This window comes from Eptesicus fuscus, chromosome 24 (genome assembly GCF_027574615.1).
Source record: "Eptesicus fuscus isolate TK198812 chromosome 24, DD_ASM_mEF_20220401, whole genome shotgun sequence".
NCBI classification, from domain to species: Eukaryota; Metazoa; Chordata; class Mammalia; order Chiroptera; family Vespertilionidae; genus Eptesicus; species Eptesicus fuscus.
In genome coordinates this window covers 14,578,689-14,595,799 of record NC_072496.1, presented here as the reverse complement: position 1 = coordinate 14,595,799, position 17,111 = coordinate 14,578,689, and the positions used below count along the sequence as shown (strand labels likewise).

Here is a 17,111-nt window from a genome sequence, read left to right as displayed (position 1 = left end):
TGACCTCATGCTTCGTCTCTAACCGGTTCCCCCGGCTCCCGCCGCAGCTCTCACTTCCTCAAAGCCTGTTACCCATCCTTACCCCCTTTCTCTCCACACGACCCCAGAGGGCAGCTCTCAGGACCCCGGCCCTGCATGGGGAGCCCGAGGCCCAGCACAGCCCAGCGGCCTGTCCAGCTGCACAGCAGGTGTCTCACCCCGGCGCGAGGCTTCCCTCCTGCGCACCGGCCTCTGCAGTGAGCCCGGCCCAGCCCTCCCGCTCCAGCCCGGGGAGGGGCCCAGACCCTCACGCTCTCCGGGTTGTAAGACTCACTCAGGTGCTGTGGTTTCTCCAGGAAAAGGCGGTGCCACAAGGTGAGGATCTCTGTTGCTTTCCCAACCCCCTCGGAGCACCAGGGGGCGGGGTGGGGGGGGGGAGGTTTGGGGGGACACAGAGACCTAACTCTGTCTGCCATTGTTTTCCATTGTTTTTCAGATTTCAGCCTCGAGCCAGCCGAGTCCTCTCCCCCCAGGCCCACGGAGGCAGATTTCCAAGCCGCTCAGAATGAAGGTACCTCTTCCCCATTAGCTCTCACGTAGAAGCAGCTCAGGCCTTGAGCTGAGCTTTGTGCTGGCGGGACTGGGCCCTAATCCTGTTCCCCTGGCTTAGTTATTTCTCACTCCTCCCCTGGCCCCCGACTCGCCAGAGGGCGGGGACAGCCCCGGCGGGCCCACCACACGCACGGGGATGCGGAGGCACAAAGAAGGAGTAAAACAGCGATGCCCCAGAGCCACATCCTGACGTACAAGTGAATTACAGCCTCTTTAATCGGAGGTGACGACGGGGGGTCGGTTAGCAGAATGGGGGATGCAAAAAACGAGCCTCTTTCGCTGCGAAGGTCATTTCTACGCCCACACGGGAGAGGGGCGCATGCCGGGGCCTCCGCGCTCACCCCTCCGCGTGGGCACGGACGGCTCTGCGTGGGGGACGTCGGCTTCGTGCAAGGAAGGCTTGACCGCCTCCGGCTGCACCATGCCCCCCACCGTGACACCCTCCGGTTCTGAGCCTGGCCACCCAAAGGCAGGATGTGTTTGTTTAGAGGCGGATTAAACCAGCGTCTAAGAATTTCCAAAGAACTTGTTTTGGAGAAGATGAGTTAGAATGGGAAGCACGTCTCCTGGATTGGAACCGTGTTTTTACGGGAAATGATAAGCAGTTTGTAATAGAAAAAATGTGTGTTTGTCAGGAAGACTGCCGAGCGATGCAATGTATGGGTTTTTATGGGTGTTGACGGATTTGCTGGAGGAGGAGGAAGAGATATGACAACGCAAAGAAACTACTTCCACCTCCTGCGCTGCCCATCCCCCACGCCAGACCCTTCCCTGCCCTGGCAGGGCACGCTCTCGGCAGATGGGGCTCTGTGGGGCAGGGCCAGCCCTCAGCAGACGGGGCTCCGTGGGGCAGGACCCGCCTCTCTCAGGTAGATGAGGCTCCATGGGGCAGGGCACACTCTCGGCAGATGGGGCTCCGTGGGGCAAGACCCGCCTCTCTCAGGTTGATGGGGCTCCGTGGGGCAGGACCCGCTTCTCTCAGGTTGATGAGGCTCCGTGGGCAGGGCCGGCCTCTCTCAGGCAGACGGGGCTCCGTGCGGCTTGTTGAGATGCACCCTCCGCCGTGGGCAGCTCCGGGAACAGGGGTGTACGTAGACAGTTTATCCAGCTTCGGCTGGTCGTGGACAAAACTTTCTACGCGTTTCTTCCTGGCGCAGTTTCGGGACTAAAACGCGTGGCCTTGAACAGTGAGGAAACCCCTCCGGACGAGCTCGAGGATGGGCCAGTGTCCAGCAGGAAGAGCGGCCAGCGAATCCACGAACCGTCTGGTCTCGGTGGGAGGAGAACTCTTCAGCCACGTCTCTCACGGGCTCAGATCCCTTTCAGAACAAGGGACTTAGGAACATTCACTACCTCGGTCTTTGGGAAGCGAGGGGTCAGGGGGCCCACGACAGACAGACAGCTGCCCCGGCCGACGGCCGCTTCACGTCGAACCCGGAGAAAAGTGAGGGTGGACCAGCCCAGACCAGCATGAGGATCGAAGCCCAAAGGAGGGCTTCTCGCTCAGCGTGACGGAACCAGAACCAGCACAGGTGCCTGCGTATCCGATGCCGGAGCCGCCGCCCTGCGCGGTGTGGGCCCGTGGGCAGGGCCACCTGCCAGGAGCACAGCCTTTCGGCTCCAGCTGATGTGACAACGACCCTATTCCTGCCTCCGGTCCCCACGCTCGGCTGCGCCTGGTCCCCGCCCAGCCTGTCAGCATGGGGCCGACCTCGGCCTTCACACAAGGCCCCGCGCTCGGAATAGCAGCCGGAGATGATGACAGCGGGCCGTGTCCAACCTGGAGGAGACCAAAGTGAGCGGCAGCTTCCCCGGGGCCCGGGGGGCATTCAAGGGCCAGATCAGACACGCACTCGCAGGCGGGACAGACTTCCCGGGAGAAAGCGGCGTCGCCCACCGCACGGAACACCATCTCGAACGCATGGCCTCACTCCCAGGCGACAGCATCGCTCCCGCTCTGGGACCCCGGCTTGTTCTGCTGATGCTTCCTCTTCACCCTAAACTATGGGGGCTGGGAGGGGGGGGGGGGGCAGATGTCAGGCAAGGAATCCAGGCTCTGCCTCTGAGCGCTCATTCAAGTCCATGTGATGGGTGATGCTCATTCAAGTCCACGCGTGGGTGATGACACCCTCTGCCTTCGCGGTTCTCTGTCGCTAAGACCGAGGGGAGGCGGGCCGTCTCGCGCTGGTCACTGCAGCAGCCCCAGCCCCAGCCCCAGCCGCTGCCCCAGCCCTGCTCCTCGGCCTGAGGACCGACCGGCTTCTGTGTGGCCGACGCACAGGTGGGGCCGGGGACCCCATCGCAGCCCAGAGTCCGTGTTCCGTCCGTGTTCACAGGACCCTCCGAGGCGGTCGCGTGCCCTGAGGTGTAGCAGCGCTGATGACGGCCTCCGCCTGCTGCTCCCGCTCCCGCTGCGTGCTGAGGGTCGGCCCACGTGCGGTGTCGGGGGACAGCGAGGCCCATGGAAGGCAGCTCCTGGCGTCACGCAACCCTTCTGCCCCCGCGGAGGCCACAGACGGGCCGGGCCAGGTGTGGCATAGGCAGCGCGGCCACGCCCCTGGGTGAGCGAAGTCTGTGCCGTTTCTACCCGGTGACCCTGCAGGCGAGGCGCCCGGCCCCTGAGGCGTCTGCCCAGCGAGGGGCCCGGGATGTGCCCGGGGCAAGGCCAGGGACACCGACTGCTGCTCAGGCTCTGTTCCCGGCAGAGACCAGGCTCCTCGCCGCCGTCGGCACCCCACACAGGCGCCGCCGGAGGGGTGCCACGGGGAAGCTCAAACCCAGGTCGGGGTCCCCGGGGCCCAGACGCTTCCAGGATGTCGCTGTCAAACAGGCCGGTTCACAGCAGTGCGAGCCCAGGTGGGCAGAGCCTGCGGGTGGGGAGGCCGGGGGGCGCCTGGGACACCCCAACGCAGAACCACCTCCAGTCCCACCTGGAGGGGAAGGGTCCGTTCGGAGTAACCTTCCACCAACGGCCGGCCGCTGTCCTGTCCCAGCAGGAAGGTGGGGGACTGAGAGCTCGGGTCCCGGCTCCTACGGCCGCGCTGGGCTGAGCTGCTGGGCACCTGTACCCGAGGCACACGGACGAGGAGCGCACAGGCCCTTGTTCCCGGGCCCGGGCCGCGGGCGGTGAGGGGACTGCGGAGCGGGAAGCGGGCTCCTGGATACGCTGAGCTGGAGGGCACTCCTTTCTGTAAAACCCCGGGCACCTCCCCGGGCGAGGGCAGGGGCGGGGGGTGGGAGGTCTGGTGTTCATGGACAGGCCCCCACGCCCTGGCCTCGGTTTCCTCCACTACAATGGGTACAATAATGACCTCACGGCGTGTGGCAGGGTGAGCATCTTCATCCGAGAACACGGTTCAGCGTCCCCGGAGCCGAGCCCTGTCTGTCCGTCGGCACAAAGGGCTGTGCTCACAGGTGTGACGGGAACCGCTCGGTCGCCCGGGCCTTCCGGGGAGGGGCGGTGGGCCCCAGGGGACCGGGGCCGCCTATATCTGAGCAGCACTCTGGACAGAACGTGTGTGCCGCCCCCAGGCCCTTCTTGCTCTCAAGCAGAGGTGTGGAACCTTTTTTCCGATCATCTGGATATTTATCACATCATCTGTGGGCCATGCACAAGTATCAACTTAAAAATCAGCCTGCTCTACTTGGTCACGTGTTTAACTCACTCACCCCTCATGCCTCGGCAGGGCCAGACCACATGACCCACATGACGTATGGCCCGCGGGCCGGGCGTTCCCCACCCGTGAGTCCAAAGCGGCACGGCTGGCACCCCGAGCGCATCCACGCCTGGGAGGTCTCGGAGCTCGGCAGAATCCCTGCTTTAATCCACGCACGAACCTCGAGCACAGAAGCGATGGCTCTGGTATTGCTTCAAGCTTCCAGTCCAGAGTCTTTGGAGTGAAAATGCAACGTGCTGCAGGGCCCTGAACCCCCGGACGACTGGGTAGTGGAACCTGAATGCGCAGGAGGACTTGGAGGGACACTACGAACCAGCACCCGCCCACAGGACACCGGGCCTGCGGCAGAGGCCCCGCCCCTTAGAGACCGCCGAGTCCTCTCGGCCTCTCCAGCTCGGGCGCCCGCCCGGACCCCCTGCCGCTGCACCTCCGTGGGGCCTCCACGTGCGGCTGGGGCGGCCGCAGCAGAAGAGCCGTGAGAGACGGTTAACATTTATTCATGAGCAACACCGACGAGGAAACAGCTCTACACACACAGTGACTCAGAAACACAGCCAGGAATCGGGCGCAGCACCCGGCGCAGCGAGCGGGGAGCAGCCCCGGGCGGCTCGCTGGTTCCGCTGTTTGCGTGTTGACCGCCACCGTCTGCGCACACGAAGGGGACGGGAACGTCTGGGTGACGGTGAAGATTTGCAAGGCACTTAATCAGTCGTCTGGGTAGCGATCCGGCGGCGGCTCGGCTTTCCAACGGCAACCCACGTCCACCCGCCATCCTCACCAAACCAGGGCACGAGGGAGGTCTCTTTTACCAGCGGTTCTGATGGACAGACAAGTTCTAGAAAGTTCCTCAAAGTGCTTTTCCAGTCTCACGGGGCTTCCACTTCCCTTGGCCTCCCACCGTCCTCTCCTCGCACGCGTGTCCGGTGTTTGCACCTCTCCTGCTGAAACAGCACTGCTCAACGTCACGCAGACTTGCCACCAACCTTCATCCTCATTCCGTGGTCTCAGCGCCGCCTGCACGGGGCCTGGAGTGTGGGCCTGGCTGCGGGTCCCGGGGGCCTGGAGTGTGGGCCTGCTGTGGGTCCTGGGGGCCTGGAGCGTGGGCCTGGCTGCGGGTCCCGGGGGCCTGGGGCCTGGAGCGTGGGCCTGGCTGCGGGTCCCAGGAGCCTAGAGCGTGGGCCTGAGGCCTGGAGCGTGGGCCTGGCTGCGGGTCCCAGGAGCCTAGAGCGTGGGCCTGGGGCCTGGCTATGGGTCCCGGGAGCCTGGCTTTGTGTCCCGGGGGCCTGGAGTGTGGGCCTGCTATGGGTCCCGGGGGCCTGGAGTGTGGGCCTGCTGTGGGTCCTGGGGGCCTGGAGTGTGGGCCTGGCTGTGGGTCCCAGGAGCCTAGAGTGTGGGCCTGGGGCCTGGCTATGGGTCCCGGGGGCCTGGAGCGTGGGCCTGGCTGTGGGTCCCTGGGCCGGGGTCAGGGGCGGCGTTGGTTCACCGGCGCCGGGAGGTGATGTCGAAGCAGGTGATCATCATGAGGTGGGCCTTGCAGAAGTTGACGCGGCTCTCCAGGCGCTCCGTCACGCACTCGAGCGCCTCCAGGTGCTCCAGGGAATCCAGCTCCCACACCTGCTCCAGGTCGACTGCGGGGAGAGAGGCTGGTGGGACAGGGCCCTGCACGCCTGGTCGGAGCCCTGCACTCGTCCCCTCCCGTGGGCCCCGCCTCGCGTGCCGCAGGTGAGGAAGGGCTCTGGCCCTTGCTGCTCCCCCACCACCGTTCTACCCATTCTCCCTCAGCCTCGGGGCCACCCTCTGCCCGCTGTGCTTTCCCCACCGGGCAGGGCGAGGCGCGGGGCTGAGGGCTGGGGCGGAGCTGGGAGGCCACGGGAAGGAGCTGTAAGGGCAGACGCTTTTGCCCCGCACGCTGTCTTCCCGCATCGGGTCCCCATCAGGGCAGCCGTTCGGGACCAGATTATGGCTTTGTTTTGCGGTAAAGGGAACGGTGAGGAACAAACACATAAGAGACCAGGGAATCCGTCTCTCAAAGACAGACTTGCTCTAGGCGGTCACCCATCCCGGGCTTCCCGCCGAGTGGCAATACCGCGGCGTGTTACTGTTCTCGCTCAGCCTGCAGGCTCGCCCAGGACCGGTCTACCCTGCGCAGAGCCTGGGAATCCTGCTCAGTTTCCGGCTAGACACCGCGTGCTGCCGTGGCCAGGAGCAGGCGTGCCATGCAGCCCAGAGTGGGTGACCTTCCAGCAGGGAAAGCTCATTGCAGGGGCTCTGGACTGAGACCCAGAGCAGTCACCTTGCAAGAGCAATGCTCACACCCCTCCCGCTGCCCCCGCCCCAGGCCCCCCGCTCCCTGGGAGTGGGCATGTGCGCTCGGTGTGACGGGCACCGAGGCCCTGGGATTCGGACACAGACTTCGGCCCCCCCCCCAGCTCAGGGGCCAGGCTGTTCGGCGGCGACCCCGGCTACAGTGAGGTCACACAGGCTCGTTCTAGGGGTCAGAGGCCGGGAGGCCCAGCAGCACTCTGCTGGTGGTGATCACATCAGCGGCCCCGGGCCTTACACTCGCTGAGCCACTGGTCCGGGTCCAGCATCAGGTGCTGCTTGGTCGCCTCCAGCTCCTGCATCAGCCACTCGTACTTGGCCCGGACCTCGGCGATCCTCTGCTGGCGGCGCTCCAGGGTCCTCAGCTTCGCGTTGAAGCCCACGCCCTCCTGGCCAGGTGGGGGGAGAGGCGGGAGGTGGGGGAGAGGCGGGGAGAAGTGAGTGGGGACAAGGAAAGGACAGGTCACGGGGAATGTGGGGCACTGGGGCCACCCCAGCCCACTCTCAGCTCAGACACCCCCCCCCGGGCAAGGCCGCCACAGGCACCTGCTACATGTAAAGCAGCTGCAATGTGAGCTGGAGCCAGATAAGCCCCCAACACCACGGACTCCCAGCCCTGGAGCCTTGAAGAGGTTTAGACGGGAAACGTGGAACCCTCCCGGGTCCTGTGTTCTGACCGAGCCCCACCCACCGGGAAGCCGGCTGGGGAGTCTCCCTGGGCCTGAGCCCCCCTCGGGGTGCTGCCCCATCCCTGCCCCAGGGACCTGCCGTGGGGGGGACCCCCGACCCCGTGTGGGAGGAGGCACTCACCTTGCCGCTGCCCCCCCGCCGCCGCTGCAGCCGCTCCACGTCGTCGATCTCGTAGACTTTAATCTCGAAAGGCTCCCCGAGGCCCCTCTGGGCGCTGCGCAGGGGCCCGTCCACCCAGCGGAGCCCTGCGCCGGGGGCCGGCTTCCTCGCGGGCGAGGGCGTGTCCAGGGACAGCGCGGGGATGAGCCTCCGTCTCTGGGAACCTGAAGGGGTTGAGCCCAAAGTTCATCTTTTTTAATTTCCATCTTTTAAACAGATTTCCTGTGATGCACGCGGTGGGGCCGGGCCCGGAGCCTGCGGCAGAGGTGAGTCTGACACCCCTCAGCGCCCCTCATTGAGCGCCTCAGCAGTGACCCCCTTAAACGGGCGGGCTTTACCTCCCGAGGCTCGGGGCGCCCTGCCTCAACGCAGAACCACCTCCAGCCCCACCTGAGCTGCGCACACACCCACATTCGCCTCAGCACAGCCCGCTGGGCACCCGGCGGGACGGGCTACAGTGAGGCCACACGGGGTCGTCCTCGGGGTCAGAGGCCTGGCGCCTGGTCGCAACACTCTGCTGCTGATGACGATCACATCGGGGCGAGTGAGCACAGCAGAGGAGCTAGGAGTGCACGTGCAGTGACACAGTAGCCCAGGGAGGCCAGGTACAGTGGGGAGCAGTCACTCACAGGCAATCGGCTGCAAGAACTGTGTGTGCTGCAGGTGGCCCTGGAATGTCGGGGGACCACTTCGTAAGTTATGTAAGTGTCTAACCACCTGAAACTAATCCTATCTTCTACCTAACAAAAGAGTAACATGCTAATTGACCATACCTTCACTATCCCCACCAGCCAATCAGGAGTGAGTATGCAAATTAACCCAACAAAGATGGCAGGTTAAGTTGCATATGCAGGCGCTGAGCAGCCGGGGGTGGGGTGGGATGCCTGCGTCATTGCCATGGTGACGATGCAGGCATTCCGCCCCTCCCCCGGCCGCTCCGGGCCTCTGGGCAGCATGGGAAGGCGGTGCCGGCAGCCAGGGAAAGGAAGGCCCATTCTGGCACGAGTCTTCGTGCATCGGGCTTCTAGTCCTATAGAATAAAAGGCTAATATGCAAATTGACTGAATGGTGGAATGACCGGTTGATATGACGCACACTGACCACCAGGGGGAAGACGCTCAACACAGGAGCTGCCTCCTGGTGGTCAGTGCGCTCCCACAGGGGGAGTGCCGCTCAGCCAGAAGCCAGGCAGTGCCGCCGCGCTAAGGATGCCCGAGGGCTCCTGGACTGTGAGAGGACACAGTTGGGCTGAGGGACCCCCCCCCCCCCCCGAGATCCGTGCACCGGGCCTCTAGTACCAAATCACACTGAACATAAGGGCATAGTGAGCGGGTGTCTACGACTTTCTGAGCGTTTGGATTTGGTCACCAGCAAATCCATTCCGACAACGAACTTTCCTCCCCCGCCAACCCCTGTGGGGCTCCCTGCCCTCTCGCCTCCCCCACAGGTACGGAGAGCCTAGCGTAGGGTGTGTGTGGGGGGGAGGGGGGCAGGGACCCTGCTCAGACCCCAGGAAGTGCGAGTGCCGGAAGGCGGGACCAGGCCCACAGGCTGCACCCTCCCGGGAGAGCATGGCCACAGGCCTGGGTCTGGGTCCCGCACGGATGTGACTGCTCGGGCTTACTGCACGCGCCACCCCCGCTACAGATCTCAGTGTCTGCCAACGACCACTTCCTTCCAGTTGCCAGAAGGTCAGGGGGAAGCAGCTCAGCCGCCACTGGTTTGGGGCTCCCAGCCGCAGCCTGAACCAGCCTCCTGCTGCCGGGTTCCTGCTCGTCAGCCCAGCACGCGCCCAGGACAGAGGGCAGGTAGGGAGAGGCGTGCAGGCTGGTCACTAACTGCCCGCGAGCTGTCGCTGCCTGAAATGGCCCCGATTTGACCTGAGAAAGCCCGCCCCCAACAGGGACTGAGCCCTGCAGCCTGGGCCGCTGACCACACGCACCGAGGGGCCCCAACCACTCCCAGCCGCTCTCCCCTGCAGCACGGCAGCCCCCGGAGAAGTCTGACATGTTCAACACCAGAGTCCAGGCCGAAGTGCCACACGGAGTCTGAAAACGTGGCCTCTTGTTCAAACGTCGGGAGCGCGAGGCCTCACAGCGCTCGTCCGTCCTGGCCCGAGAGCCCCCCCCTCAGCTCCCTCCCTCTGTCTTCCCTCCGACTCAGGTGTGGGGCTAGGAAGACATGAACCGAAAGCATGACGCCCCAGCGATGGAAGGAACCACAGAGGTCAGAGGTGAGAGGACGGAAGGCGTCCGTCTGGTCGCACTGCCCGCGAGCCAGCCCCACGGCGCCCCGGGGCTGCGGTCCTGCTGCGGGAGGGCGTTCCCACGCGGGAGGGGAGGCGGGGCCACCGTCTCCTCAGGGCCGAAGAGGAGACTACAACGGTGGCGCTGAAAACGCCCGGTGATGCCGCACATGGCAGGGAACGCATCCTCACGCGTGTGGTGACGCTGGTGTGCACAGCCTACGCGCTGCCTGTCGCATGAAGCACAGCACATGCACTCACATGCAGAACGTCCCACGCCAGGCTCCTGCGAACGTGCTCACTATCTGTGCTCTCCAGCATGTCAGAGTGGACTCTCTCCTAAAGCGCGCAGCAGCCTCACACGGCGCGTGTTCCCGTCTCTGGCGGCACCACTGGCTCCTGTGCGGGTTGAACCCGGTGTTCCTGCATCACACGTCGCGCAGGCTCGTGGCCCAGGAGCCACAGGCTTGGGAAGTGCACGCGCCCCGTGATGCTCGCACAACAGAACCCCTGACAACGCGTTCTCGGATGCATCCCGTCGCCAAGGGGCGTGACGACAGTGACTCTTAGAGCTGCTGTGTGTTCAGGGCGCACCCCGACGTGGGTTTACGTCTTATTTCCGTCCTTCACCCAGTGAGAACCCGCTGCTTTCACCTCGCTCTGGCCCCCAGGCCACGCTCTGGCTGCCTGACCTTGTGATCCCCTCGCTGCCTCGGCCTCCAGGGTCCAGGGCTCCCCTACCCTCCCCCCCACCCCCTACCCCTGCTCTGCCTGCGTAGCCTCAGGCCCAGCTCAGTCCCGCAGCTTCTGCTGGGGCTCTGGACCCTCCCTTCCCCTCGGACTCAGCAGGGCGCGGTTCACCACTGTCCCTCCTCTCCAGGTGGATGGCAGGCTTCTCACAGTGGCGTCCCCTGCGCTGCCCCTCCCCCTCCACGCCTGGAACTTCCCGTCACCACGCTCCCAAAAAGCGGAGGCCCGGTCACTCCCTAACAACTGACCCAATCTCACGGGTGACGGGTCGTCTGAGGGAAGGAAGTTATGCCGCACCAGCGGGCTTCCCCTCGTGCCTGTGGCCTCAGAGACCGGGCTGTGCCCACGCCCCTCGCTCTACTTCTTACCTGAGAACATGGGAGCCAGAGAGGAACGCTACGCCCTGAGGTCACCCCGCAATACCCAAGCCTCCTGCTGTGGGCTCCGTGTCCACGCGGCCCCGCCCGCGGCCAGCAGCACCAGCCCCGCCGCACTCCCCCCCCCCCCCCCCCAGCGTCTGCAGGACGCTGAGCCGCGAGGGGCGCACTGGCCTCCTCCTCCGCGTGCACAGCTCGGAGCTCAGCTCTGCCCAGCGCGGCCTTCCAGCTCACCTTCCTGTCGCCAGCCTTTCGGACCTCACGGACCACAGCGGACCGCGGACCACCGGCTGGCGACCCCGTTCTAGCTCCCTTCCCTCGGTCGCCAGAGCACGAACATTCTCCAGACCCCGAGCCGGCTCCTCGCGGCCCCACACCTCGGACTGGAACACCCTGCCGGCTGGCCAGGCACCGCCTTCAAGGAGGGTCATGGCTTCTCTTAAGGAAGCTGCTTTGGATTCCACCGGCCCCACATCGGCTTCCGCAGCCACCAGGTTAGCTGCTCCAACTGCTCCCTGGGGGCTCCAGCAGCCCCATTCCTGGTGTCCGACGCTGGCATTTCTCTGAATAATGATGACGACTAAGCGAGACGAGGCCACCTCAGCCGAGGGAGGCCTCGCCGCGGCCACACCCGTCTGAGGGGGACCTGCGGCAGCTGCCCCGCCTCCGGGGCCCGGGTGCCTCGCTGGCGGTTTATTTCTCAGTTTCCTTCACGGCCCAACCTCACCAGACCCTCCGAGGACAGCGTCCGAGCAGGCCGCCGCAGAGCCGTCACCGCACAGCTTTCCTGGCTCCCCACAACCCAAACCCCCAATGCAGTCTCGAAAACAAGTAAAAGGTGTTGAAAGAACGCAATGCATCGGCGGATTCAAGCTCCTACATTAGGCCTACAGAGCACTCCACCACGCTCAGGGCCCACGGCCACGTGGCCGACGCCACGCAGTGATCTGACCACTGGGGCTGCACTCGCAATGACACGGTGCTTCACCCCAGGCCCAGAGCCTCGGGGCCACCGGCCCCACATCGGCTTCCGCAGCCACCAGGTCAGAGGGCAGCTGCTCCGACTGCCCCTGGGGGCTCCAGCAGCCCCATTCCTGGGCCTGGGCGCTGGGTGGGGGAGCCGAGGAGGGACAGGCAGCCTGTGCCCACAGGGGTGAGTGTGGGGGCACCGCTGGGTGCCCCAGGTCCCGCCTTGCACCAGGCTGCTGACCAAGGGCAGGCACAGCCTGGAGGCCGCCTCACGCCCCAGCAGTAGGTCTGATTCACAGTGAGCCCCCCATGCTGTCCCGGGTGCGGCCGGCAGGGGACAGGCTTAGGGACGGAGAGACTGGGTGTCAGTGCCACCGGCCTGGGCACCCTCACCCCCTGGTCCCCTGAGCACTGGGGCCCGGTGCCTACCTGAATTGGAGCGTTTCTTTGGGGTCTTGAGGCTCCGGCACCTCCCGCCCACGGAGCTGCTGTTCTCGCTCATGGAGTCCTGGGCGGAGGACGCGCTGCCCGTGGCCTCGCTGTCGCGCATCATGCTCTCGTAGCCGCTGCTGCCCCCGCTGTGGTAGAAGAGCGCCGTCTTGCCCATGGCGGGCGGCAGCTCCCCGCTCAGCACGCTGCTGTTGTCGCTGCCGTGGCCGCTGCTGCAGCGGTGCGGCTTCCGGGGCGGCGTGACCTTGCTGTAGGGCGAGGGCAGCAGGGGCCCGGCCGCCAGCTTGTCCTCGGGGACCCCGGCGCGCTCCTCCTCGGGCCCGGCCCGCGACGGCACGGCCCTGGGCCCCGCGCCGCCCTGGAGCAGCTCCGAGATGCGCCCGTTCACCGCCCGCAGCGGCAGCTTGGCGGCCAGCCCCGCGCCCCGGCTGCGGCTCAGCGACTGCGTGGACCAGGACATGTGCCTCCCGCCCGCGGCCGGGGCGCAGCTCTGGCCCACGGACTGCGGCAGGGACTTGGTGGAGAAGCTGAGCGTCTTGGTGGGCGGCGTGGACAGGCTGCGCGCTTTGGGGCTGGCCAGCAGCAGCTTGCCCACGGCCGAGATCTTGGACTGGCCGGCCTTGGGCGAGGCCCCGGCCGAGGGCGGGGGGCCGGGGTTGGCGGGCGAGGCCCCGGCGGCGCCGCGGCCCAGGCTCCGGCCGGCGCGGGGCACGGTGCCGTCCTTGCCCGCCTGCAGCCGCGCGCTCACGGAGGCCAGGCTCTCGGCCCGCTCCAGCGAGAGGCACTCGTAGTGGCCGGCGGTGGCCCGGCCCAGGGAGTTGGTCCTGCTGGCCAGCTGCTCGAGCTTGGCGCTGAAGAGCTTGCTGCTGCTGCTGGCGCTCAGCCTGCCGCCGCCCGGCTCGTCGGGGAAGCCGGCCGGGAAGGGCGTGGGCGCGCTCGAGGGGCTGCTGGTGCCGCTGCTGCAGGCGCTGTGCTGGGGGCTGGCCCGGTTCTTCTGGTCCAAGCTGGACTTGCGGACGGGGGGCAGCGGCGGGGTGCCCTTGGGCCGAGCCAGGACGCTGTGCTTGGGCGACGCCGCCTTCCTCTCCAGGGCCGCCCGGGAGGCCGGGCCGCCCAGAGCGACGCCGTTGGTCTCGGGGGCGCAGCGGTAGCAGAGGCCGTCGAGCTCCTGCCGGCTGCCTCTCTGGAACGCCCGGGGCAGGCTGCTGGACTTGAGGCTCCTGCTGGGGTGCACGGGGCTCTGGGCGGCCCCGCTGGGCTGGGCCGTCTCACAGCCGTCCACGACCCTCCTGACGCTGTCGGTCCCGGGGGAGGCGGCCACCTCGCCGCTCAGCCTGCGGCGGGGGCTCGTCTGCCTGGGCTGGTCCCGCTCGGCTCCCGCCTCGGGCTGTGCGGGGCCGGTGGCCGCCTCGGACCGCGCTCCGTCCTCCCTGGGACGCGCCGTCTCTTTCTGGGCCTCCTCCTCGCGTCGCAGCCACGGGTCCTCGAACGTCATCTCCTTCTTCGCGCCGGCCTCCTTGCTCTCCTGGGCCGGGGCTGCTTTGGGGACGGAGGCGCCGGCCGCCTCGGGCTCCGGGCCGCGCCGGGGGCTCAGGGCGATGCAGGGGTAGACCGTGATGTTGGTCTTCATGGGGACGCACCCCCCGCCGCCGCCGCCCAGGTGTGCCGTGTTGGAGATGGTGACCATGGCCTTGCCCAGGGCGGAGACCTTGCAGCCGTGGGGGGCGGCGGCTTTGGGGAGACAGTCCTCCCCCAGCTCCGGCAGGATGAGCACGCCCTCGGGGCCCGCCCTGGGCTTCTCTCGGCGGCACACGGCGGCATTCTGGACGCTGCCCACGAGCTCCGAGGCCGGAGGGTCCGCCAGCGCCTCCCCGTGCCCGAAGCAGGTCTGCGCGACGAAGCTGTGGCAGGACTGCTCGCCGTCGCTGCCCGCACTGGTCTCGCTCAGCCAGGAGCTGATGGAGGACCGTCGGCTGCCCGCCTCCCGGCCCTTCTCCTCCAGGCCCAGCGTCGGGAGGGGCAGGAACTGCGTGACGCTGACCTCGGAGGCGGGGGCCGCGCCCGGGCAGCGCTCCAGGTCCTCGCTGACGCTGCCGATGATGCTGACGGGCCGCGAGCCCGAGGCCAGAGCCTGCACCGAGCAGTCGCTGTTGAAGCTGATGATGCTGGCGGGGCGGCCGCCCAGGGCCCCGCTGAGGGTCAGCTCCTCCACCAGCGTGAACACCAGCTCGTCCTCGCCGTTCAGCTCCAGCGGCTGCTGCACCGTCACCGTGGTGGTGCTCACGACCCCCTTGGAGCCCGGGGAGGCCGCCGCCTGGCGCGTGTCATCGGAGGGGCTGCGGGGGCGGCCCTGGCTCCCGGCAGACAGCGACTTCTTCAGGACCCGGGGGCTCATGCCCACCGGGGGGGTGCGCACCTCGGGCGGCGGGGCCTCGCCGGACACCACGCCCGAGTCCGTGCTCAGGGCGGGCGGGGGCGCGGGGCCCGGCAGGACGCCCTTCTGGGTGTGGACTTTGCACCGCTGCGAGGGCGAGCCGGCGGGCCGGTACTCGGCCGTCTTGGACAGGCTGGCGACGCCCAGCCGCGGGGAGCCCAGGGGCCGGGGCTTGCCCTCCACGAACACGCAGGAGGCCAGGCTTTCTCGGCTGCTCTGCAGGCTGGGGCTGCGCACGAGCTGGGAGGCGCCCTGCTGGCCGCCGCCACCGGGGATGCTCCGGGGCGAGGCGGGGGCGGCGGCCGGGACAGGCGAGTGACCCCTGGGCATCCCGGAGGCCGGGGCGTCGGCGCCTCCCCTGTCGGCCAGCTGGCCCTCCGACCCCGCGTCTTCCTTGTCGGACTCACAGAGGCCGGCCCCGGCCGCGGGGCCCGGCGGGGGGCCCTTGCCCGCCTGCTCCGCCCCGCCCTGGGCAGGCAGCTCCTGGAACGGGAAGGCGCCGGGCTCCTCGCGGCCGTCGATGCAGTCCAGCCGCTCCTGCAGCTCCGCGAACGTGTTGCACTTGAGGCAGTCCCTCTCGGGCTTGCGGGCCGCGGCCGCCCCGGCCTCGGGGGGCCGGCTGTCACCCCTGGGCTTCTGCAGGGCCGGCACGATGGGCACGAAGTCGGGGGGGCCCTCGTTGTCCGTGAGCTCCTTGTCGGAGAGCGCCGTGCCGCTGGGCCCGATGTAGATGACCGTGTCGCAGGACTGCTCGCTGCTGGAGGAGTAGTCGGGGTCGCTGGACAGCTGCGGGACGGGGAAGTCGGGGTCCACGGCGGCCCTGGCCTGGAAGGGCCGCAGCTGTGTGGGCCTGCGCATCCTGCCTTCCTCACAGGAGCTCTCTCCCCCCGACGAGCTTGACGTGTACTGTGGGCGAGAGGACAGTCAGCGGGGCTGCCCCAGGGACCCCCAGGGACCTACCCAGGAGGCCCCGGGACCTACCCAGGAGCCCCCGGGAAGCCACCCAGGGGGACCCCCAGGGACCCTCAGGAAGCTGCTCAGTGACCCCTGCTGCCCTGCATGTGGGCAGTTGTTGGCTGTGCCAGGCCAGTGCACCTCATGTGCCAGGGCAGCCCCTGCGTGGCCCACGGGACAGAGTCCGCTCCTGAGGGGTGACCAGCCGGGCCGGGCTGAGCTCCTCGGGGCGGAGGGGTCACTGACTTGGCCCCCAGGTCTCTGTGGCCCCTTGTCCCACGAAACGCGGGTTGGAAGGACGTGCTTTCTGTTATTTATGAAAAGCTACAGAAAGGACGGGAAAGCCCAGTCACCAGCCGGCCCTGGATCCGAGCGACCGCCATCGGCTACTTCCCCACACGGTCGTCTCGCGCCCCCGCTGGCCTGGCGTGGCCTCTGCTCGCCAGGTGAGCCCAGTGGTGTGTAGCGGACTCTGAGCACCAACCAGCCACCCCGACCGCACGGGGCAGGGCCCAGCAGCCTGGAAAGGCCCCCGGGACAGGCAGCGGGAGGGCCGCCCGAGCGAGGGGTGAGCAGTCCTCGGGGCCAGCCACTGAGGGACACGGGGCACGGTCTTGGTCTACGTGGGACCAAGGCCGGTGGGAGCCACTGTGCGTGAATCCTTCCGTCCCTCCCACGTGGACGTGCAAAGGGGACAGCACTCCGGTCAGGGGTCCAGGCTGGATGACCCCAAAAGGCACCAGCTGTGGGGCCCGGAAGTGATGGACGCTCCTGCCCCAGGTGGACGCTCCTGCCCCCGGTGGACGCTCCTGCCCCAGGTGGAGGCACCTGCCCCGGGTGGACGCTCCTGCCCCCGGTGGACGCTCCTGCCCCAGGTGGAGGCTCCTGCCCCAGGTGGAGGATGAGCCAGCCCCCACCTCCCCGCCCCCCACCCCTGAACCTCGGGGATGGGGAGACCGCTGAGCTGGCTTTTTCTCAGCGGCTCCCACACCCCGCACCCCACCCCGCGAGCTCCCTACCTTCGTTTTCTTCTTCTTCATCCTCAGGACCCGGGAGGCGATCTGGATGGTGGACAGGGTCTCGGCGTAGCTGCCGGCGGCGGCCGAGATGTGCGCGATCATGGTGGTGCGGCAGTTGACGTTCCCCAGGGACTCGCGCAGCAGCATGGTGAGCTTGCTGTCCCTGCGGGCACGGGGGGCGTGAGCGGGCGCCGCCCGGGCTCGGCCTCTGCAGGCCACGGCCGTGGGCAGTGGGTTTTCACGGCGGACCCATCGGCTCACTCTAGCACGCGGCTCCTCGCACTTGGCAGCCGAGCGAGATCCTCACCCCCAGGACAGACAGAGCTCATGCAAGCGCCTACCCTGGCCCCGGCGTCTGGCCGACATGGCACCCTGTCTGTGCCCAGATGGCACTGCACAGAGGCCTGGGGACAGAGGGAGGACGGCTGCGACCCGTGATGCCACCGCTGGCTGCACACATGGCCCTTTCCGCGC

The 17,111-nt window shown here is 67.6% G+C and overlaps 1 protein-coding gene across 1 annotated transcript in view; it reads right to left on the bottom strand.

Moving 5' to 3' along the window:
• Window positions 1-5,630: 5,630 nt before the first annotated feature.
• KIF26B (kinesin family member 26B) overlaps window positions 5,631-17,111 on the bottom strand; it is a 384,278-nt gene continuing 372,797 nt past the window's right edge. Inside the window, exons 11-15 of the mRNA XM_054713017.1 lie at window positions 16,638-16,800; window positions 12,210-15,570; window positions 7,401-7,603; window positions 6,829-6,979; window positions 5,631-5,896 (exon numbers count right to left, since the gene is read on the bottom strand). Of these exons, the coding sequence (XP_054568992.1) occupies window positions 5,748-5,896; window positions 6,829-6,979; window positions 7,401-7,603; window positions 12,210-15,570; window positions 16,638-16,800 (4,027 nt within the window). The 3' untranslated portion in view covers window positions 5,631-5,747. The remainder of the gene's footprint in view (window positions 5,897-6,828; window positions 6,980-7,400; window positions 7,604-12,209; window positions 15,571-16,637; window positions 16,801-17,111) is intronic.